The following is a 25368-nucleotide window of genomic DNA, read 5'->3' as shown; positions in this document are numbered from 1 at the left end:
CAGTCCAGCACCCTTTACTACACTTGTGAAGCAATCGTTCAGAAGAACAGTCAAACAGCAGCAGACTGCATCAGCCTCTGTAGACATAAACTGCTGCCCTGAGGGGAATGACTGTTGATGAAATCCTGCTTTGCTTGTTGTCTTTACTGTAGCCTGATGTGTATGAATGTGAGAACGTTCTCAAGTTTCTCAAAGCAAATTATGCAAAATGTCCCCAGTGTGGCTGCATGAAGATCTGCACCTATCGTTTGCTTAAAAGCCGTTCTTTGTTTACTGTTGACCATGTGTGATTGTGCTAAAGTGCGCCGAAAAGCACAATCCCTGAACGCGCTGCTCTGAAGGTTTGAAATCACAAGTTAATTAGAGAGTAAAAGCGGCCGTCCTTCGTCGCAATGTGCAGTTGTACTTTGAATACTCAGTTCAGTGTAGGAGCTTGTTTTGAATGCCTCTCAGTCACTTGGGAACCAGGCTGTGTTTCATGTTGTTTGCATGATGGCAACAACATGTATTCCACTGGTTCACTCCACAGCTAATTAGCTGACATACTGTGGAAAATGAAAAAAAATAGAGGAGCGGAGAGAGTATGAAGGGGTACTAGAGAGATGGCTTGTTTACTCTTTGAAATTCAATAATTAATGCTGAAGTTTCCATCCTTGGTCCCATATCTGTTTCCAGCATCATAAAAGAAAGATACCGCCGTTCTCAGCGGACCCTCTCTTTGATCCATTAGGCAGACTTAGAAGATGTAAAGCATTTATGTGGACAGCGGGACATATTTAGCCCACATAAACCCAGAGGTTAAACACAGTAACCTTTAAAGCTCTTTGCTTTTCTACAAAATCTTCTTGGATGTTGCTTTTGACTGTCTCCATTGCTCTGAGAGCCTCTTGTGGCAAAGATCAAACTGTAGCTCCAAGCGAGAGTGCCGTGACGCTCCGGCAGCTTACTGTACAATATTTACAGTAAGCCTGGTGCTGGAGGTTATTGTTCTTCTTTGAATTTTCTTTTTCACTACTGCAGCAGAGCACAAGACAGTTGATGGACAGCTGCAACTGTTCTATTGTTGCGTGACTGAAGTTTTGGCAGGGTAAACACCCCTCCATGTTTACAGCAGTTAAAACTGAAAGGAGTCAATGTTGAGACCCAGCTATTTCTTTCTCTGTGGGTAAGCGCATGATAAAATCACCTTTGACCTGGCGAGAGAGGCCCATAGCCACATGTAGCACTTAGCTCAGTGCTTTATTGTACTTCCTGTCAGTCACAATCCCACATTGTCTGCATGTGTTTCTCTCACACACTTGCACCACAAACCATCCCCCACTATCTCAGGCCTACTGGGACAAGGGGGATGTGTGATTCCTGACACCTCAGCATCTGATGGTCACAGTAGCCAGACCTCCAGGAGCCTGAAGCCCAGGTGCGAATCATTTCTCATGCTGTGGACAATGCAGTCTTTGCGTGTGTGCAAAAATGTGTGTTATCCATTCTGGAACATTTTCAGGGAGGAGAGGAAATAATATGTTTAGAAAGTGATTTTTTTAAAAATACTTAAGCAGTATAAATCATCTATCCTAACTGCTCTTACTCAGGCCATGTCCACACTGTTACATTTTCATTTGAAAACGCATCCTTTTCTCTCCGTTTTGGCCTCCCGTCCACACTGAGACGGCGTGTTCGCTCAAGGAACACGGAGCATTGTGAAAACACTCTCCAAAGCGGATACATTTGAAAACGACGTTTTCGCGTCGCAGTGTGGACAGCGAACCCGGAGCATTTTCGAAAACAATGAAACATTTTATCATGGGATTCAGTCATGTGACCAATTAAACTAAGAGAGTGGAGGGCATTATACAGCAGTTGTTTTGTTTGCTCTCAGTTCTGACAGCCCTATTAACGATTAATATCAGTGTGTACCTGCTCCAGATAGCTTTTCTTCAAATTCTTTATTTCTCACTCGCTTTTGCAACTTTGTACTTTTGTGTTACTCGCAGCAACAACTCCAACTCATTGTTAGTCCATTTAAAAAAGTTTTCCTCAACATTTTGTCGCGATGTTTCAAAGAGTCGGAAAGTGAATAAACGGCAGACGAAAATGAGGCAGGTCGAATCGTCTTGCGTTTCACGCATTCGCAGTACTGGAACGTAAGCGTTCAATGTAAATGAACGAGTCTGTGAAAACGAATGAAAACGATAGTGTGGACGCGGAGCGTTTTCAGACGTATACGCCGTTTTCATATTTATTCGTGTGGACCCCTCAGATCAGTTATATGTGTGCTCCCCTTTTGTGACTAAGGCAGACTTGTTCAGAGCTGATTTTGAAATGGTTCCATAAAAAGCAGTGGTAAATTTGCAGCAAATCTAGAGTTTTAGTCATTGTCTTTTGAATAAATTGTCATTTAGTTCTAGTCATAATCCAAATGTTTAAAATTTTGCTCGACAAAATATTGTAAGATTATAACCAGAGATGGGCAGTAACGCGTTACTGTAATCCGATTACTTTTTTCGAGTAACGAGTAAAGTAAGGGATTACTATTGCAAAAACGTTAATTAGATTACCTTTACTTTCCCGTAGGAACGCTGCGTTACTGCGTTACTAAAACCGTGATTTTTTTTTGCGAGAATGTCTCATGACAGTGACGTAAGCAAGTGCGACGTTTGTGACAACAGCTGTGTGCAGATCAACAGTGGATCATATATCGAGTACTGGAGAGAGTATGAGCATGCAGAGTTTAAAGCGTGGAAGTACTGACCTTACTTTAAGTTTGATTCCATAAAAAGTGACAAAAACATTAGTGTCCATTGTGCATGGGAAGAAAACTTCTTTTTACAGTGAAAAAAACCCCCCTAAACTTCCAAGCAAGCACCGAGTGCGCTACCACGTAATGGGAAATTCACAGAGAAACTGCCGTATCCTTCCACTGACCGCTGCAGCACACCTGCACCAGGGTAAACCTCCGCCTACCCCACTCCTGCTTTACAGGTGAAAATAGAGCAACAGGACCGCTGAGTCTTTGACTTTATTTATGTTCTGCTGTGTTTTACTTGCATCTATTTGAAAGACTGAGTGTAAACACAAAAAAAAAAAATTTATGTGCTGGAATGTGCAGAAAATAGGTTTAAATATTAAACAAATTTCTTCCAGTCAGTGAATGTTGCATATAATAAAATTTTTGCTTGATGCATAAAGTTAAAAGATTAAAACTAATAAAACAAGTTTTAAAAAGGGACCTCTCCATTTGATTACATTTTGTATGATGGATTATGTAGAAAAAGTAGAATTGGGCTGACAGATCTATCACTTTATCACCTCTTCAGGTTGTAAATCGTGTTTTTAAAAAGTAACTAAGTAACTAAGTAATTAATTACTTTTGAAAATAAGTAATCAGTAAAGTAACGGGATTACTTTTTTGGGGAAGTAATCAGTAATTAGTTACTGATTACTTTTTTCAAGTAACTTGACCAATACTGATTATAACAGAGAAAAGCTAAAGCTGATTCAGTTGCCTGATCAGAAACGGTGTCAGTGGAAGGGTGGCTGAAACAGGGAGAAAAGGCTGAAGCATGCCAAATTATTATAGGCATGGCAGAAATTTCACATTTTCGGTTTAAACTGTTGTCAGTGTGCACAGATGAGGCCGGCAGAGAGGTACAACAGTGAATGTCTGCAGCCTGTAAAGCATGGTGAAGGCTCTGTCATCATGTCATGGTTTAGGGCTGCAGTCAGCTGTGTTGGAGATCCTGTCAAACTGATGGAATTATGAATGCAGACAAGTACAGACATCTTGAAATATATCTGAATGGAAAAGACTTTCAGCATGATAAGAAACTCTCAGTCGCAGTCATACCTGAATAGAAAAACACAAATGGAACACTATCAGTGATGGATTACTCTGCCCAGAGCCCAGACGTCAACGTTTTTGAAATAGCGCAGATTCATCTTGACAGTGAAGAAAAATAAGAACTGTAGAATATCCTTCAAGCAGCCTGGAGAACTATTTCTGTGTACTATTTAGTGAATTACAAGAAAGCTTGCCAACAAGATTTCAGGCTAAGTCAAAGAATAAATGTGGTCCTACTAGATATTGACTCGCAAGCCCGATAGAACTGCAGAAACTGTTTTTGCCTGGCTTGGCATTCATTTACGCAGGTGCACAGCTGGCATCAGTAAATTTTGGGAATGTTTTGCTCCAGTGACACCTTTAAAAAGGGGGAAAAAATCACTGATTTGATGTGACATAGTTAATGTCATAAAGTTCAATTAACATTCCTTTAACAAAAAGTATTAGTATTAAGAGTTATGTCATGGTTCAGGCTTTATTATGTGAGGCATTAGCCCTGGGGGGCTGAGGGCTTTTTGAAATGAAAGTCTGCATGAGACGGAGAATCTCATACAGAAATCCCCCCCCCTCCCCCCCGCCTCTGATGATGAGAAGATCACAAAGGTTGTGCGCTTTACCAGTTTGAACATCTGGCCAGTGTAGATCCAGAAAGGAAATCTCAGGGATTAGTATAAATCATCTTTCTTTCAAAACCACTGTATAGTTGGTATTAGCTGACTGTCATTATGGCCTCTTTGAATAATACCAGCTCAGCAGTTAATGTTATGTTTTATTCTTATTGGGAAAAAAGCCTCAGAATTACCTCACAGTTTGAGATGAAACAATAGTATCTAAATTATATACATTATTATAACCATGTTAAGCATTATGACCACCAGTAAATTATGAATATATTTAATGTGCAAACGTGCACATTAATATACAGAAACTGGACTAGGGAAAGCTTGCATATGTTTCTGATGTATTTTAGAAAGAGTCTCATTATTAGCTGCACTTTAGTCAAAAAAAGCATACTACTTCACCAATTCTCCTCATTTTCAGCTTCATGTATTTATTTTTGGACCGCACTGGAGTAGCTTTGCATGATTCACAGTTCAAAATATACGACGGGAAATAAGGAAAAGCAGAAAGGATCCCTTTCAGCTGCTGAGCAACACTTTGATTTATCCTTTCAATTCAGAATGATATTATCATCTCTAATAAGCTCCCATCTGTCCTGTTTCTTCCAAATTACCAACCTTTTATGCGCCACTTGTGAATTTTGAATTATTTTGAGTTATTATTACACTCTCCCCTCTTTTTTTCCCTGGTTCAGAGGGAAAATCCACTCTCTTCCTGTTGTGCAGACAAGGATATACATGTACGCAAGCAAAGGTTCACAACACACTGGGGAAGTTTTTCTCTTTTTAAAAACCACATCGATACAAATGTTCACTGATATGATCTTTTTCCACCTTCTCTTTTCACTATATTAAATTAACTTCAGTGATAGTAAGAGTCCTTTTAGTAACGGTGTGTTTTATAATACAACACAAGACATTCTTCTAAGTCTAAATAATACTGTTGCTATATTATGGTGAGTAGTTTACATGCACTTGTTGTAATATCTGGATTTTAATGATTTTTTTTGAGGTTGGAATGACTGTACAGAATACGTTTTTATTGAGTGCACTAGTTTGAATTTATTTTTGACTTTCTCTAATCCACATAGGTTTAAAAGTATGTAGACTCAAACAGATAGATACACTCACTTAAATCATTTAATAAGTGGTGCTGAGGGTTCTCAGTGTCTTTTAATTTGATGAGGCCAAGACCTGTTAACCTCTTGTTAGTGATCATGATTGGCTCCAACTGGTAGTTTCAGTTTCTGTTTGAGAGCACCACTTAGATTGAGCAACAGTCTGAACAACCGGAAAGTCCAAGTGAAAATCTAAGAAGGAGAACACAAGTTGGAGACATTTCTAAACAGTTGCAGATTCCAACAGTATAAGTTCATCATTAATTGTATGTAAGTACAAGTTATTCGAATGTGTCATCACCTGACCACGGTCTGGAAGAAGATGCAAACTGTCACTCTCTGATGAAAAGAAATACATTTCTAAGGTTATTAAAAATGTGTATTGTAAAATCAATGCACTGTTGAAAAAGAAAGGTTCAAAGAAATGATGAGAAACATGACAAGTTACTTTTTGCATAATACTCAGTATTTTGCACATTTCCATTGCACTGTCTTGTGTCTGTATCGTCCTGTTCTGTCTAGTGTTGCACTGTCTTGTCTTGTTTTGGGGTTTTTTGCATTCTTTGCACATTGCACTTTACGTAGTCCTGTGTTTGTCTGTTATATGTCATATGTAGCACCAGGGTCTCAGAGGAACGGTGTCTCGTTTCACACTGTACATGGTTGAAATGACAATAAAAGCCACTTGACTTGACATTCATGTCCATGATGAGTGTAAGTGTATATCTCACCAAAAATATACCTATTTTCTCACCTGATATGCTTGTATATGTAGCTATAATTAGCTCTCTTCATAAGCTGCTTTGTCGAGCTAAAAGAATGGGTCAATGAAGCTTTAGGTCACCGATCGCCTGATTGGATTATCAGAGATCAGATATCAGCAACTTCTTACCAGCTGTCTAAAAACACTGCAGCCAGCATTGTGTTAGCCTTCAGTTCTTTACTTTATCAAGCTCAAGTATTGTCTTTCCATTGTTTTGCATTTTCTCTGTTCAGACATATACAATGATAATAAAGGCCTATTCTATTCTATTTTTCACACTGTTTAAGACCAACAGGGTTTAATTTCTGCTTGCAGAAAACCAATTTAGTATATAGATACTCCATTTTATATAGAAATTGGAGTATCTATATGTCTGTATACCACTGACTGCACTGGGCTTTGTCTGCACTGATTTTCAAAGTCAGGACACATTCTCTGCTAATTAGTTTTACTCCCTGACCTCGTATCCTTCTGATTTCACAACCGGTATGAGAGAGGAGGAGGGATTGAAAAGACGTGGTGGGGTCATAAAGTCATTTTTCATATTAGTGATTTAAAGAGATGCTTATCTGACAGGAAGGGCAAGAAACTCCAAGGCACAGTATACTGGTGAGGGTTTTGGAGCCCCCGAGCAGTACTGAAGTAGTGAAGCACCTGAACTGTGTTTTCATAACAGCACAGTTTCACCTTGTACCTTACTACACCACCAATCTCTGTTCGCCACACTCTCTTTGAATCTTTTGGTTTCTCTGAAGGAGATGTGTCATCTTAAAAACCAGACAGTACTTGTTAAAGTTGAATAGAATTAATAAGTACTTCTCTTTTTTGCAAGTACGCTGTGAAAGCCAACTGAGGGCTCAGCACGCGCTGAACTGGAGACTAATAATGAGAGATTAAAGTGTTAGACTTTTTAGACTATTTACGATCCCCTTTGTTGTAGTTTTGCATTAGGTTTAGTGCAGAAACATGGGAATAATGGTGGAAAGGCTTAAGGAAGTAGTCTGCCTCCCTGTTGCACTCGCTGTCCATAAGGGGGGAGGGGGACATGAGTTAATTGCATTTTTTTACAGGCTGTCTCAAGTGGAAGCAGCTTAATGAGGTTAGGCAGCTCGCCTCGTTGAGAATCACAACTGTTCCTAATTGTGATCTCAAATATGCTCATAATCCCCTGATTTGACAGCAGCAGAGGTTTCTGGGGAGGAATTAAGGTGAAAGAGAAAGAGCGAGACACAGAAAGACAATTAGCAGCAAGAAAAACATGTGAACAAGTGTATCAGCTGAAGACAATCGTGCTACCTTTTAAAGAACATGAAGAGTAATTACAGATTTTAATGCTGTGTCTGAAGTCTGTTCAGTATTGTTCTGTCTCTTATTTTGGTCTGTTAAACTTTGAGACTTTTCTAAAGAGCTTCTGCTTGAAATGTCCTATTTTGTTGGGCTAGGATTGCACCTAACCTTGGTGCTGTCATACCTCCATTATACAACGCTGTTGCGTCAATAACTATGTTATTAGTATAAGCAATATTTCCACATACCAGTGTACCTACTGTGATTTCATTAAACATGCACCACTTTTAGTGATTGCATAAATATGCAGGGTCATCCTTTATCTTCCATCTATGTTAAAGCTAGAAGCTCTAGGAACCCCTTGTTTAGTACTTCACGCGTAGTGATCGTGACAAGTCATGACCAGTGATAGGCCCCAATCCTTAACAGTATCCCCACTTTTTTTTGGCGGGGGGGATTGTGTTTGTCAGAATTATTATTTTTTGTTGGTCACCTGAGTATGAAGAACAATTTAAAAAGAACAAAATGACGTATTCTAATGGCGTAGGTTTAGTGTCAACACAGATGACTGGTTGCTGATTTAGACTCCTGCCATGAATCTCAGCTGAGCTAAAATATAACTTGTGTGTGTGTTTGATGCTGTTGCCAGCATTTATGCTTGTGGTGGTATCCCGGTGTATATGTTTTATATACAGTACCAGCCATGATAGAAACAAATAAAATGCTGAGACTTTTCCCTTCTCGGGTCTCTACTCTTTGTTGCTGTTAATTTCTTTATTTTTATTTCAGAGGCAACCATAGTTGTTCCATCTCTTTGCAAAGTCCTTCAGGTCAACTCCAATAGTTTTGACAATCTCCCTGCAGAAATTTGCTGACATCTGTGAATCCTTATATTATATATTCTTCTGTCACTAATCCATTGAAAAACTGCAGAGACAAAGTATCTACAAATGTACAGGAGTAATCAACAGTACTAAACAGGCCAATCGTAATAGTTGTGGGCTGTGTCGACACAATGTGTAGTTACATTTCTAGGGAAGTGCATGTTAGGTAACAGTATAGGGTTTCAGGGGGGTTGGGGTTTAGCACAGACCTATGTTGTAGATTTAACTCAGTAGTATAAATACACTGTTAGAACTCACAGGGTTGAAAGTTCTTCAGACTATTTAGTGCCGTAATACTGTGGATCGTCTACAGCATGTATGAAGAAGATCCACACTGCCCAGTGATCACGAAGGCAACTAACTTCTTGCTACCTTTAATTTCACGGTATGTTATGCAAGGTGAACCAGACTCGCCTGTACAGCACACCTTGTAACCAGATCATATTAAACCCCCAGAGGAAATAATGAATGAAATTAGGATGTTTTTGCCTGTGGACCAGTGAAGGGCACTTGAGGTCATCTTTCCAGACTGATCAAGCAGATATTTCACCTTGACTGAAAACCGTATCATTCAGCCACTATGCAGTCACAGAACAGCAATGAATGACACGAAGATATGAACATAAATAAATCCATCAGGTCACCTCTGACAAATCCGTCTGCAGGGCAGAAATGAACCTTTGCTCAGTCAGGCCCAGTCAGGTTTGCTTTGAATGTTGTGAATCACAGTAATGGTTGCCCTGATACTATAGCCACCACCAGCAATGTTTCACCCCATGTCCCCTCCGGAGGCAACGCTCACGTTGCAGCTCACAGGATGGTTTCGATGAGAACAGCAGAACGCCTGTTTGACAGATGGCGGGGTCAACTTTCTGTGCATTAAATGCTGGCAATGCTACTGTCCCCATTCTAGCTTCAGGGTGCATTGATGGAGTTTTGAACTCTAAGGTCACATGACCACAAGCTGTCCTGAACTGTCAGAAAATGTGAGATGACTCAAGGCAGCAGACAGCTTCAATATGTGTCCACTGCACCCGAACAAATCGTGCTGTAGGCTCAAAACACAGTACTTATGAAGTGGGAGTATTATCTGATATGTTTGCCAAAAGAAAATGTCTGTCCTCTGTGTCCCCTCTGACTCCTCAGAATGAAGAACAAGCTGTGGTACTTTGAGTTTGGCACCACTGAGACCATTTCAGCCACCTGCAAGAAACTAAACGAATGCATAGAAGTGGAGGTGAGTCACAGTCTTATCAAAGCTGCTATCTCTGATGCAGAATTGATGAGTAATGGCTGAAAGTGACTGGCTGGTTAGATGACAAAAACACTGGAATATTGTTTTTAAATACTGAAGACATGCTATATTTGATGCATCAAAAAAGATAAATATGAAACATCCTGTTACAATAGATACCAACAACTTTGGCTTTCTGTGGAACTCTTTATAGAGCTGATACTTAATGTTTTTCCAAAAAAGAAAAAAAGTGTGTCAGAAGTTTACAACAAAGTAGTTTGCTCGTATTAATGAGGCAGGCTATTCATAGCACATCATCAGATTAATGCTCCATAAAGTCACTGATTGCCTCATTCTGTCATACAGCGCTGAATAATCTGTCACCTGGGTGCTTAAAGCACAGCAAGACTCTGAGAAAACACATGAGAAACATACCTTATCAGAAGGCACTGACGAGAAATGCAAACGAGCTCTGTAGCCCACAAGGTTCACAGTCCACTGCCTCCCTCCACAACTCAAAAACACCTCATGTTTACATCATGTTATGAGATATTGAGATCAAACGTCATTCCACTATCTAGAGTATTGTGCTAAACATTTGAGCCACCCCTCATTTCTTTATATTTTGCTTCCTAGACTTTCTTGTAATTTTTTAAGTGGTCTTGAGCAAATTTCAAATTTCTGTGGGGTTTCTAGAGGTCTTTCAGAAGTGTTTCTTTTGACATTGACTGTTTTGTCACTCATTTTCTTTTCTTGTACCTGATTTTTTTGTTTGTTTGATGATTTGTTAAGCCTTTTAACACTGACCTAAGAATCATTCAACAATAGAAAGACACATAACTCAAAGAATAACTTAGCACATTTGTTCCCAATTCTTTAGTTCAATCTTTGAAAAATATGAAAGGTAACAGTTTAATAGGCATAAAATAGTTTTCATTTTTATGCACCAAGAAGGTGAGTCCCAAATAGCTATTAGCTGAAAACTCTGCCTATCTCAACATAGTGTGTACTGTGTCCTTAAACAATTTGAGGAAACCGGACAAGTGGAGGCTGAAAGAAATGTCACGCTTAAAAAATTACAGCAGATGAACTGAAATATGAAAGTTATGTCCTTAAGCAACACCAAAAGAAAGACCCGACAGCCGACCCGAGAAATGCATCTAGGCCTTCAGGTGATCCATCTACTGTTCACTGAAGTTTCATCAGAAAAGTGTCTCAGTGGAAAGTTGGCTGATCACCAAGCCATTCTTAAGGAAGTGAAACAGGAACAAAAGTCTGAGGAGTGAAGATCATCAGTATGTAAGGAGGAAGTCAGGGGAGAGTTGTAACAGTAGTTTTGTCCCAATTCATAGGCCGAATCCGTCGGAGGACCCGGCCTTCGCAGTCTTCATGGGTCAGGTCCCTTGAAGACCGAGAAGGCTGGAAGCTGTGAAATGGGACAGTCTAGCCTTCAGATTTGCATCGCCACTGTCTCGGTGGAGTTTAATAAACTCAGCCGTCTGCTCCTTGCTATCTAAAATATAACAGGACACTGGAGTAAATTCTCGACCATCTCACACTTCTGTTTAATCAGTTTTCAGTTTGATATTCATTCAGCTGTGTGAAAACTATAACTTTAATCTCAGTCAAACCGATTTACTTAGGAATAAATAAAACATTGAAAAAAGCCAAACAGTAACATTTTTAAGTTATCTAAGTGACGTATATATCATGTTTAACCTGAGTAGTGAAAGACAGCACGGGGTCTGAAAACGATGTGCCGAGAGTTCACTATTCTCGCTGGCTCTAATGAGCCTTGACCACCCGGTTAGCTATCGAGCTATCGGTAACAGACATCAAAGCACTTTTGCAAATATGTGATGTCTTAATAAATAGAGCAGATATTTGAAGTTTACACAGCACCATTCTCGCCTGAAAATATGTGAAAAGTTTATTTTGTGACCCAAAAAGAGTAATAAGAGTAATACTAAAACCAACTAGCTGCCGCCATTGTTGGAAACTGGAATTGGCTGGGCCGCACTATGAATTCTGGGATAGGTTGGTCCACGAAGGATATACCCGACCCATCCTTCAAATTCTGGGAAATGAAGGACACATTTGTCGGCTGCATTTGAAGCAGCCTTCGAATTGGGACATCCTTCATCGCCTGGCTGTGACGTGATCGGCCTTCAAATGCAGCCTCCGAAGGATGCGGCCTATGAATTGGGACATAGCTAGCGAGTGTCTACAGCTATCTGTAAAACACTGTCACAGTCCTGGGTCAGTAACCAAATGTTTTGATTTGTTTTATTATTATTATTAATCTGTGATTTCATCATGGTTTCTGTTTTGTATTTCCAACGCTCTAGTCCTTCTTTGCTCTCTTAATTCCAGTTCTTAGGTTTCGTTCTGGTGCCCCCATGTTTAGTGTAGGTTTAGTTATGTCTTCGTGTTTGCCTTCTTGTTCCCCAGTCAGTCGTGTCTCATGTCGCTCATGTCCCTGTACTCAGCGTTCCCTCTGTTCAGTGTCTAGTCTAGGTCTCTGGTCTGTTATGTACTTCCTGTTTTATTTTGACAGTCCTGCTCTGTGTTCAGCCTCTGTTCCCCGTCTCGTCTGTGTAATTAGTACCAGCTGTGTTTCCCTTCTGTCTCCTGTTTCCTGATTACCCCGTCATGTATTTTAGTCCTCTGTCATCCCCTGCTCGTCGTCGCATCTTTGTCTTGTGTTTCTCTCGTCATGTTTTGAGCCTGTGTTTCCTAGTGTCCAGTTTAGTTTAGGTTTAGGAACAAAATGTCATTGATGCCATTGTAGCATCCACTGCTATGAGCTGCCCTTTGGTGTTTCAGCTGATTGTGCACCTCTCAGTTTTTCAGCGGCTGGGTTAAAGATAGTTGTCCAGGTTTTTCCACTGTTTCAGTGATATATTGCTGCAGAACCTAAGAAATTGAAAGCTTATAAAAAGGAAATGCTGCAAAAACTTGAAAAGATTTAGTAGTGGTATAAATGGTGACGGGGCTGTGGCAATATCACAGTTGGATCGCAACACAACCAATGTGATGACAATGAATTTGCCTTTGACATTTAAATTGGTAGATGTGGTGGGCAAATTCAGGAACATTTAGCAATAATTAAAGGAATTCATTCCAGTAGAACAACAAATGAGAGTAGTTGAGACTGCTGGTACCCTGATGAGATTATTACACAATAACAAATGATACAGGTCACCCTGACCTCAAGGCAATACATTTCTAGTGAAAACGTAATCAGTTAAATGAATCTCAAATCTTGTAACTTGTAACAGTAACTGCAGTACTACATGTTCTTTTAAAAGTCAAATATATCTCCTCTCTGAGTGTTTGTTAGAATTTCCTATAGCTGTGGTCCTAGCTGGATATCAAGCTGTTATTTAATCAAACATTCAAGCCAACTGAGAAACAAATAAACCTGAGCTGGTAGATCTCGTGACCTTTTTCATGTAAGCTTAATATGACTTTTTATATACCCCCTGCTCCTGTTTAAAAGCAGAATTATTCAGCACAGTTGCACATCGAGGACTTCAAAACATAATCATCAAGTCTGTGGGTAGTTTGATGAAAAAACCCAAACAATAGATTTGTTTAACACATTCAAAGCTTGTTCTTGTACCGTAGCCTCTCAGAAATGATCACATAATATATTCTTCTCCTTAGCCTTCAGCAGCCAGCGCTCAAAGTGCTTCCTGAGATTGTCTGTGCAAGTTACAAAGCAGGCCTTTCATGTAAACACACAGTAGAAGCTTCTCACATGTGAGCATTCCCTCAGGGTAGAGTAAACAGCAGACACATGTACAGGCAGGGAGAGTCAAAGGCAAGAATGGACAGATAAAGCCACATTTCACAGGTGTGCATGTGGAACCAGGACACCCTAGGCCACAAGTCGATGATCAGTTTAGTGATCATGTATTCACCTCTGCAGCTATATCTTCTAGACACACATGTGAATAGAGGTGCTGAGCTTTCAACTGATGACCAACTGATGGTAAATTGGATGAGGTGGCAGGGGAGGATGCTGGATTAACCTGGGGCACGTAAATGTATAGTGAAAGTGCGCTGGGGACAACTGACAGAGCCACCCGTCCACAAAGTGAAAAATGGCTCAGACAGTGGCTGAAGCAAAAACACAGGTGTGGGAGGAATTCGGGGAGGCCATGGAAAAAGACTTTCGGACTCCCTTGAAGAGATTCTGGAAAACTGTTAGAACTCAGGAGGGGAAAGCGGTGCTCTACCTGAACTGTGTATAGTGTGGGTGGAGCGCTGCTCACTTTGACTGAAGATGTCAGGCGATGGAAGGAAAACTTCGAGGACTTTCTTAATCCCAGTAGTACATCTTCCATAGAGGATGCAGAGTCTGGGGATGAGGGGGACAACTCGCCGATCACCTTTGGCGAGGTCACTGAAGTAGTTAAAACTTGGTGGTAGGGCCCCTGGGGTAGATGAAGTTCACCCTGAGTTCCTGAAGGCTTTGGATGTTGCAGGGTTTCTTGGTTGACAAGTCTCTATAATTTTGATTGGAGATCATGGATGGTACCTCTGGATTGGCAGACTGAGGTGGTGGTTCCCATCTTTTAGAAGGGGTACCGGAGGATGTGCTCAAACTATAGGGGCATCACGCTCCTCAGCCTCCCCGGGAATGTCTATGTCAGGATGCTGTTCGTTAATCAAACCTCAGATACAGGAGGAACAATGCGGTTATCGTCCCGGTCGTAGAACCCTGGACCAGCTCTTCATCCTCTCAAAGATACTAAAGGGTGCATGGGAGTTTACCCAACCAGCGTTATGTGAACTTGACGAACGCATTTGACCGTGTCCCGCGGGCTGCTCTGTAGGAGGTAATAATAATAATAATAATAAATTTTATTTATGAGCGCCTTTCAAGTCACCCAAGGACACTTTACAATATGATAAAACACTTAGTACAACAATGGCAGAATAAGAACAATAAAATAAAAGCACAAGATAAAATTAACAAACAGTGGATTCACAGTGAATATGCAGATTTGAACAGATGAGTTTTGAGTTGGGATTTAAACTGGGGGAGAGAACCAATGTTTCTTATTTCTGGGGGCAGAGAGTTCCACTCCACAGCCTGGGAGCAGAGCAGCTGAAAGCTCTGCTTCCCATGGTGGTGAGGCGGAAGGAAGGTACAGTAAGCTGGGTAGAAGAAGAAGAACGAAGTGAACGGGCAGAACAGGTGGTGGTTAACAGGTCAGAAAGGTAAGGAGGAGCGAGGTTATGAATGGCCTTGAAGGTGAGCAGAAGAAGTTTGAAAATTATCTGGAATTTCACAGGGAGCCAAGGAAGTTCCTGAAGAACAGGGGTGATGTGCTGGTAGGAGGGGGTTCTGGTGATAATGCGATCAGCAGAGTTCTGAACCAGTTGAAGCTTATGGGGGGATTTTTGGGGGAGACCATGCAAAAGAGAATTGCAGTAGTCAATACGGGAGGTAACAAGACTGTGGACAAGAATGGACGTAGACTGGGTGGAAAGAGAAGGAAGCAATCTGTTCATGTTACGTAGATGGAAGTAGGCAGAACGGGTGAGATTATTGATGTGAGATTTATAGGACAGTGAACTGTCTAGGATGACACCAAGGCTCTTAACCTGAGGAGAGGGGAAAACTGTGGAGTTATCGATGGTGAGTGAGAAATGGTTTGCCTTCAAAAGGTTGGATTTGGTGCCAATAAGGAGGATCTCAGTTTTATCCTCATTGAGCTTTAGAAAATTAGAGGTAAACCAGGATTTTAACTCGGATAGACATTCTGTAAGGGAAGAAGGTGGGAGGGAGGAATCAGGGTTGCAAGAGAGATATAACTGGGTGTCATCAGCAAAACAGTGAAACTGAAGATCAGAGGAACAACCTCCTTCTAAACGTCAGTAAGACAAAGGAGCTGATAGTGGACTTCAGCACTAAGCAGGAGAGGAACTACCAGACCCCTGTCATCAACGAGTGCCCAGTGGAGAGAGTGGACAGCTTCAAATACCTCGGAGTTCACATCACGCAGGACCTGTCATGGTCCTGTCACATCAACACCGTGGTGAAAAAGGCCCGACAGCGTCTCTACCACCTCAGACGCCTGAGAGACTTCCAACTGCCCTCCAAGGTGCTCAGGAACTTTTACTCGTGCACCATAGAGAGCATCCTGACGGGAAACATCTTAACCTGGTTCGGGAACAGCACCATGCAGGACAGACGAGCTCTACAGAGGGTTGTGCGGTCAGCTGAGCGCACCATCCGCTCCGAGCTCCCTGACCTGCACTCAATCTACAGCAGGCGGTGCTGGACCAAGGCCAGGAAGATCGTGAAGGACCTCAGCCATCCCAACAACAGACTGTTCTCTCTGTTGAGGTCAGGAAAGCGATTCCGCTCCCTGAAGACCAACACAGAGAGACTGAGGAGGAGCTTCTTCCCGCAGGCGATACGGTCTCTCAATCACACCACCACACAGTACTGACCCACACATACAGTTCTTACACACACTGGACATTCTGGACATTGTTTCACTTCATTACTTAAATCACGCTGCTGTTATTGTGTATATATTTATTTATATTTAGATTTCTTCATACATTCTTATATAGTTCTATATTGTGTATTTTGTTGTACAGTTATTTTATTTTCAACTTTAATTTATATATTTTATCTTATTCTTTCCCAGTTAAATTTACCCTTCATTCTAATTTGTGTTGTACAGTTATTTCATTTTTAACCTTAATTTATATTTTATTCCTTCCTAGTTAAATTTACCCTTTTTAATTTTTCATATTTATTTCCTATCTTATTCATAGCCTTTTCCTTTTTTGTTTTCTTTAGGTCACGAGCAGTTGTCCAAGCATTTCACTACATATCGTACTGTGTATGACTGTGTACGTGACAAATAAAATTTGAATTTGAATTTGAATTTGAAATTTGCGGAAGATGGTACCTAGAGGGAGGATGTATATTATAAAGAGAAGAGGGCCTAAAACCGAGCCTTGGGGTACACCAGAGGTGACAGGGAATAGACAAGAGCGGAATGATCTTAGTTGAATAAACTGGGAACGGTCGAGGAGATATGATTGAAACCAGGCGAGGGGTGTGTCAGAGATGCTGAGAGAAGAAAGTCTGCTTAGAAGTACAGAGTGAGAAATGGTGTCAAAGGCTGAGCTCAGATCTAAAAGGACGAGAATGGTGAGAAGACCAGAGTCAGCTCCGATTAGAAGATCGTTAGTGACTTTAAGTAGAGCAGTTTCGGTACTGTGACATGAGCGAAAACCAGATTGAAATCTCTCGTAGATGTTATTATTAACCAGGTGTAAATGAAGTTGAGCTGCAACCACTTTTTCGAGTATCTTAGAAATGAAGGGTAGATTGGAAATCGGACGGAGGTTGTTAAAGTTGTTAGGATCTAAAGAAGGTTTTTTCAGTATAGGAGTGACTAGAGCAGTCTTCAATAAGGAAGGAACGATACCGGTGGTGAGAGAAGAGTGAATGATAGCAGAAATGAGTGGGAGTAAAGAAGAGAGGCAGGATTTCACAAGCCCCGTGGGCATGGGGTCAAGATGACATGTGGCAGGCTTTGATTTACATATGAACTCGGAAATATCAGATAAATCAGGAAGATGAAAAGTGGAAAATGGCTCAAAAAGGAGAAAAGGTTCTGGAGAGGGCGTAGACACAGCATTTGATCTGAGTTGCTGGTGGATGTTATTGATTTTTGTAGTCCAGAACAGCATCAAGGAGTTGCAGGTTTCAGAGGAATAGAAGTGCGGTGGTAAAGCATTGGGGGGTTGAATTAGTTTGTTGAGAACTGAAAACAGAGTCCTTGCATTACTCTCATAAGAACTGATAATACCAGAGTAGAAGCTTTGTTTGGCCTTGTTAATGGAGTCTTTATACTGAAGTAGGTGGTATTTATAGATTTCTGAATCAATAGTTAAACCAGATTTCTTATATTTACGCTCTAGCTGCCGAGCTTTGGCCTTCAGAGCTCGGAGGTCAGAGGTAAACCAGGGAGCAGAGCGAGCGAAGGAAACAGAGTGGGTTTTTACAGGAGCCAGAGAATTAAAGACAGTGCGTAGACAATTATTATAATATAACAACAAATCATCAGGAGTAGAATAGAAGTCCGGAATCTGAACATTGTCCGTAAAATGGTAGTGAGAATGTCCATATCAATGTTCTTGATGTTGCGGAACGAGATGAGACGGGTTGGCTTGGTAGAAGAGCAGCAGAGAGTGAGATTAAATGAAAGGAGGAAGTGGTCAGTTATGGGGATTTCAGTAGCAGAAAGATTCGAGGGAGTAAGACCAGAACAGCAGACCAAGTCCAGGGTGTGTCCTTTAGAGTGAGTAGGAAAGTCGATAAATTGTTTAAATTCAGAGCCTTCGAGACAGGAGGAAAAGTCTCTGGTGAGCAGAAGGTCGTTATTGTCCATGTGAATGTTGAAATCTCCCACCAAGATCACATTTGGGGAGAGAGATGAAAGATGGGTTAGTAGATTAGCAAAGTCACTGAGGAAGACAGGGTTAGGTTTGGGAGGGCGGTATACAGTAGCTATGATGGTGGGAATGGGTCCAGTCAGCTCACATGCAAGGACCTCTAGAGAACTAAAGGTATCAACCTTAACTGGCAGGACTTTCAAGTGCTGGCAAAAAAGGATCGCGAGACCACCCCCACGACCTGAGCAGCGGGGTTTAGAAAAGTAAACAAACCCCAGAGGAGCAGATTCGTTTAGCTGAGAAAAGTCATCAGGTTGTTGCCAGGTTTCAGTTAAGCAGAAAAAGTCAAACTTACGGTCAGATAGGAGGTCTTGGATGAGAGGTCCCTTACTTGTCAATGAACGAATGTTTAGAAGACCGAAGTTGAGTGGAGTATCTTCTTTTTTGCTAATCGCGGTGGGCGCCCTGGGCAGGTGGGCTAGAGATCGATGGTTGACAGCCCGATCAGGGTTCCTGCGAGGGCAGCGAGCAGCAGACCAGAACGATTTAGTTTCATTGGAGTTATGGAAAATCCTGCGGGACCCGCGATGGATGTATCTCCGGCGAGGCTGGAAAGTGATGCCTGGGTGGTAGTGGAGCTCCGCCGGCGACGGGAGCGGCTGTATAGCGGAGCAGTCCAGCCGCGCTATGGTCCGTTGCTACAATCCATTCGATCCTTATACAACCATTGCAAAAGCTTGGTCTGTATAGGCAGCAATAAGTCAGGCTTATTCCTGGTGGGTGTTGGACTCTACCAATGCTGCCCTTTATCACTGATTCTGTTCAGAATTTCTAGCAACAGTAATTCTAGGCATTGCCTAATGATGTAAGGCTTCCACTTGAGCGGTCTCAGAATCTTGGCTCATGTAGATGATGTGGTTCTGATGGCTTCATTAGGTGGTGCCCTCCAGCTCACACTGGAACAGTTCATAGCTGAGTGTGAAGCAGCAGGAACGAGAATCAGCATGTCCAACTCTGTGGCCATGGTCCTCAATCGGAAAAGGGTTAAGCCAGAAGTTTCATCATGTTAAAAGGGAGTTTTTCCATCCTGCTGTCACCAAAACGCTTGCTCACAGTTGGTTTTCTCTGTTTTCCCTGTATTATTGTAGCATCTTTACCTTACAATATAAAGCACTTTGAGGCAACTGTTGCTGTATTTTGGAGCTATAAAATTACATTGAATTGAACTGAATTGCAGATCTACAGCTGTCTATGATGACATATTTTGGAAACAGCCAAAGACTGGGATAAAACTTGCTGGGTTGTTTGGTCAATGTCATTGCCACTGATTCAAAAGTGTAAAAGACAAGTAGTAGAATATTATGTATCCTACAACAGAAATACATAAATGATTACTAAATGGAGTACTTCAATCAATATAGTTAATTGAACTGTGAGTCATGCATAGCTACTTTAGTAGAGTCCAGGAATAAAAATATAGAGCTGGAGATGAACAGAGTAGGTCACCTTTAAAGAGATGCACTCATACTCACTGGTAAAGCCATTTAGGGTGATTATAACTTTTTAAGATGTGAATGTTACTCATAATGAGAGGAGTGAAGAGTTTTGCAGTCAGCTATGTTGTTTCTGCACTCATCAGTGTGTATGTACACTTGTATCAGGTTCCACATGTGCTCCACAGTTTTACACTCACACGCTAGGTGATAGCACGTCTGTGTTGTCTTTGCATGCCTTAGGCACACAGTGAAGTCCAACATGTGTGGCTGCTTTGACTCAGCACTGCTCAGCCGTGCTTGCTGAGTCACAGCAATGTGTTGTTGACATAGGGTGAATTATTTGCTGAATCTAGATGATGTTAGATACATAAATTAGAGTGAGGCTCAGGAGTGCCAAATGGAATGGCTTTCTATCAGTTAATTCCTCTCAATATGTATAGACAGTAGGCCAACTTATTGTGTTTTATTGTTACATCACACAACAGTACACTTGGCCGCTGTCCACGTGATGAATCAGGACAGAATAAATCTCGTAGTCATAACAACCCACTCTATTTATCACTCTCTTATTCTTTTACACGCTGAGGCTGGCAATTTAAAGCATCTGTGACCTTTTAACTCAGTGTAGATCAGCTTAACATGTTAACAAGTTTCAAATAAAACACGTTATTGATTTATTCAGTACATATATATATATCAGTATACATATGTATAGTAGCAATTCACAATAACAGTCATCTCAAATATCACAGTACAGAAACCCCAAAATTCAGACATGTCCCTATGACCAAGCACTTGATGACAGTGGGAAGAAAAACCTCCCTTTTAAAAGGAAGAAACTGTGGAATACTGTGAAAGAGAGCCAGAGCTGAATAAGCTGAAGGCATATTGCCTGAAGGAAACAGCAGTTGCCTGATCCAACTCTTACTATAAGCTTTTTAAAAAGGAATGTTTTAAGTCTGATCTTAAAAGTAGAGATGTTGTCTGTCTCCTGAATCCAAACTTGGAACTAGATCCACAGGAGAGGGAACTCAGCAGAAGCTGAAGGCTCCGCCTCTCATTCTACTTTGAGGCAGTCTAGGAACCATGAATCAGCCTGCAGTCTGGGAGCCAAGTGCTCTGTTGGGGTAATAAGGTACTATAAGGTCTTTAGGATATGGAGGGGCCTGACTATGTCCTGATAATTACTGTGCACATTGAAAAGGTATGGAGAAGGCCTTTTGACAGTAAAACACACTGAAAACATTTCAAATGCATATTTCCAGTTGTAGCATCATTACTATATCTCTGCACAGATGAACTCCATGCATTATGGATGGCTGTTGGGATAAGGCTGCATTGCATATTAATAAATACCCTGGTGTTAGTCATTCTACAGCTTAAATGAAATACAGAAGAACAAAGCTGAATAGTTAGACTTTTGTGTCCTTACGTGTCTGTCATAAGCATGCCATGAAATCTTTTCATCTGTTTTTAAACCGATTACGTCCTTTGTTGCCTCCTCAGTGTGATGGGATCATTTTAGACCTCAGCAACACGTCCTTAGAAGGCATCGCTGTGCTCAACATTCCCAGTATGCATGGCGGCTCCAACCTGTGGGGCGAGACCAAGAAGAGGAGGAACTATAACCGCATGAGCAAGAAGGTTCCTGACAGGATGCCGGCCAGCACAGTCACAGATGCCAAAGAGCTCAAGTTTTGCATGCAAGGTGAGTCAAAGGTGAAGGAGGATGCAAGAAGCCAGAAGCTGTTGAAAGCAAGTGGTGATATGCTTTCTACGCTCAAGATAAATAATTTAAAAGATTCAGATTTCAGAAACTTCAACATAGAAGCAGGCAGCATCAAAGAACAAGGACAAAAACGCTATGGCAAAATGTTTAGCCAGCTTCTTCGAGCTGGCCCTGAGATTGAAATGTGTGCAACTGTGTATGATTCACCTGCAAAACATCTTCAGATTCCCTCACTAACATCACCACAACCATTTGCTCCAAGGCTGACACTACTATGAGTGAAGTGGATGGAGTAGTTGTTGTGCTTCCATTCTGGTGTATACATTTTGTTTGCATTAAGTGTTTTTCAAACAGATTCAATGATGCCACCAACTCACAGTTAAGGCTGTTGTTTATGGGTTTTTTTGTTTTTTACTGTTTTTACATGAATAGTAAAAAAGAGTCAGTGGGTTTTTAACTAACTAATTAGGACACGATTTGCTGTACTTCAAAAGATCTCTTGAGTATCTTAAAGTTGTTACTTTTGGGCTCACAGTTGTGGAGGTGCTGTGGACTTAATTTTGGATTTATTTTCCGTGTGCAAATTTAAAGATAAGTGGGGGCTTAAATGGGAAAAGCACTCCAAAACACATGTGTGACTTAATTATATATAATTTATATAAATTATATATAATATAATTTATATATATATATATTTTATATGTATATTTATTTGACAGTGACATTGATATATTTGAAACCGGAGAGAGGAAATCAGCAGGCAGATCAGAGCAGGCATCAAAGACAACAGGTGTGACACTGATTAAGTCGCAAACAGCAAGAAATGAGGAGCTGGGCTGGAGCTGGGTTGCAAAGCGGCTTGCAGATTTGAAGGACTTGTAGGTTAAAGCAGCTTGAGCAGCACAACCTATAATGAGTTTCCTTTTTGACACGAAGAATATCAGCCAAGGCAATAGTTGATGTGGGCTGCCATACAGATCAGCCGATCTGAACTATTTTCCTTTCTACTAAACTACACAGCAACCAAAATAAGAGCACAGCTTTTTAAGGTTCTTTTCACCATCATTGGACAGCAGCAAATAGGAGACAGAGCACAGAGGAAGAAAAACACTGTAAAGGGCCTTGGGCCAGACTCAAACCCATGCTGCTATAGTGACCATGTAGCATATGGTCATCTGCTCAACCCCAGAGTACAGTGTCTTCTTGGGTTACTGAATCAGAGTTTGAGTTAGCATAGGCTTCATACAGTGGACTGAGCCTTTTAGGAAAAATGTCTTAAAACTTTACATAGTAGAATTATAACTTGTAGGAAATACTTTTTACAACTGTTTTGGGCAAACTTATGAAACTGTAAAGCATTTTTCTCTTTTCATCAGATACAGTTTTTATGTGCTGCTGGCACATTGGTATTAAATGTGTTACCTCCAAATATTTGCCCAGATTCGTTCCAAGATGGCTACCAAATTTTGAGATTTGCCTTTAGAAGGTCTTTCTTAAATGCTTGTGTGGTTCTTACACCTCTGTATCACCCAACAACACACTGTCTGTTCAGAGCTCGAGTACTTTAGATCCAAAACCTTTTTTCAAAGAGGAAATATAACAGGTTCTCAATAGAAAATTTAAGAATGTTCTGCTTTTAATAAGAAGGATTGAGTGTAACCTTTCATTGTTCTTGAAGCACAGCTTCCTAGCCATCTGTCGTTATTACAGGCATAAGCTTTTTATTTTATAGGCACATCATCTATGTAGCACCTTTACTAATGCATTCGCCTGTAGAGAGAAAGGACTGAATAGTTTCTATAATGAATCAGCTAGTTTAACTGAAAATCTCCAAATAGCATCAGCACAATCGCTCACCGTCATCCCCTTATGTTTTCTGTCTTTATTAAGACAGAAAATACTTAGAAATAGATGTGCTGTGTATAGGTTCTGTATAGATACTGACGCATAATCTCTCAATGTGCTTTGCAAACTATGCTACTGTAACAATACTGTCACTAGGCTAGTCAGACAGCCTATGTAGATTAGTCATCAAAATAACAACACATCAAACCACTGGCTCACAATTTACTTGGTTTTTAGATTTATTGAGAAAATGATGTCCTCTCCTTCTGGCTTGTCCAAAATGATAAAGCAACTGACAAAAGGTGAGCATAGAGATTATAAAACTATCTGCTGGTTTTATAGTAGACTATTGAAAAACTAGAATGTGATTGTTTAAAATAGAAGCTGTCACGGTCCTGAGTCTAATGACTCAGTGTTTTGTGTTTGTTAACATTATCTTATGTTCTTGTTTATTCTGGTCTTTTGTTAAGATTTGCCATTTGTTAGTTTTCGGTTCGTTACTCCCTCTATTCCTGTTCTGTCAGTTTCGAGTCTGTGTCTCTGCGTGTGCGTTGAGCTCCCTGCTTTACTTTGAAGGTCTGTGTCTTATGTCAGTGTTTTCAGTTTTGTGTGGTCCTCTGTCTCATCTGTGTAATCAGTGTCAGCCGCGTCTCCCAGCTGTTTCCCCTTAGTCCTGTTCACCTCTTCCCCTGCTCGTCATCGCGTCGTCCCTCATCTTACACTGTGTGTTCCGTTTGCTAGCTCGCCTGCCTGTTCACTTTGTTTTGCATTCTCAGTTCAGTTAGTTTTCTGTTCCGATGCAATGCAGCAATAAAGCTGAGTGTTTTGAGTTTACGTCTGCCTCCGTGAGTCCTGCTCTTGGGTCCACCATCCCTGTCTGCCTTCACACAGCCATGACAGAAGCACTCTTCCACATTGCCTTCATTTTGCCTTCCTGTGCATGTGTGTGTGCGTGTGGTTGGGGTAATTGTGTTCACCAGAAGCTTTTGTAACCTCACTGTGACTGTGACCGACTGAGCTCCTTAATGGATGTGAGTGGGCGTAACAGTGTGTGTGATTACCCCCCTTTAGTGGCATAAAAAAAACTGTGTGTTGGCATTTCAAGTGATTTAAAGTGTAATCTTCTCTAAACACCAAACAGTAATATTAATCTGACTAAGTTGCAACTTTTGGATATAATTAAGAGTTCTTACTATTTTTGTTTTGTTTTGTTAAATCAGCAAGTTACAGTTATATTAAGAGCAAAACAAGGATGTATGAAAGTACCTGAGCTGGAATTTTGGATAGTGTTTGTTTTTTTTCTTTCTTTTATTTGACACTGCTGTCCATGTAACTACACATCATCTTCTTCCTAAGAAAGAACAGTTTATTCAGTAATGCTTTCATAGTTGAAGCTGTGGCTATTAGACCGTCTGGATAATGACACTTCAGCTTGCATTGAGTGTTTCCTGAGAAGAGGTTTTTTTTTTCTGCTGCACCACATCGAAGCCTTTGAAGATTTAAAAACATCATAATAACTTATTTGGGTCTGGAGGACCTTTACCTGTTCTATAATTTATTGAAATATATTTCTATTTAAATTGTTATGAAATAAGTGTGTAAGATTTACAAGCAGTAACCTCTGCAGCTAACAGAGTGAAGCCAACTGAACACGCCCTATAGACGTCAATTTTAACACCCAGCTTTTTTTGGCCTGGAACAAAAAAAGAAGGTTTTGAAATCTACAGAAGGTTGATCCCTTTGTAAGAACTATATACAGTATCATCTTTGCAAGTGCCCAGTTTGGGGAGGTTAAAAAGATGGGTAAGTTTTTGTTACAATGGATTTGACTGTTGTAATTACATGTTTTAGGGCTGTTGCTATGTTACACACATTAGATGTGACAGTTATCTTGACTGTAACGACATGGCAGCTTTTGAAATGTGTGACGGTGACTGACTACCAGCATTACACTTCTAACTGCCAGTGGCTCCAGGGCTGCTGCAATATGGCTAAGACCAGTAACATCTTTATGCATTTGTTTAATGCAAACCAGCTTATGAAATGTGACGGTGTGATCCTTACTGGGAACTAAAAGCTCCTGCAAATGCTGCTGAAAGAAAACACAAGTGTTGTAAT

The 25368-nt window shown here is 40.8% G+C and overlaps 1 protein-coding gene across 1 annotated transcript in view; it reads left to right on the top strand.

Moving 5' to 3' along the window:
* The window catches only part of dgkg (diacylglycerol kinase, gamma), a 185372-nt gene that overhangs the window by 135463 nt on the left and 24541 nt on the right, over positions 1-25368 (top strand). The window contains exons 21-22 of the mRNA XM_085384270.1: positions 9657-9747; positions 21183-21384. Coding sequence (XP_085240396.1) covers positions 9657-9747; positions 21183-21384 — 293 coding nt within the window. The remainder of the gene's footprint in view (positions 1-9656; positions 9748-21182; positions 21385-25368) is intronic.

This window comes from Rhamphochromis longiceps, linkage group LG16 (genome assembly GCF_057381845.1).
Source record: "Rhamphochromis longiceps isolate RC_006_pf linkage group LG16, R_longiceps_female_GT1.1, whole genome shotgun sequence".
Taxonomy (NCBI): Eukaryota; Metazoa; Chordata; class Actinopteri; order Cichliformes; family Cichlidae; genus Rhamphochromis; species Rhamphochromis longiceps.
Note: the sequence above shows the minus strand (reverse complement) of the source record. Positions and strands in the feature narration are given on the sequence as shown.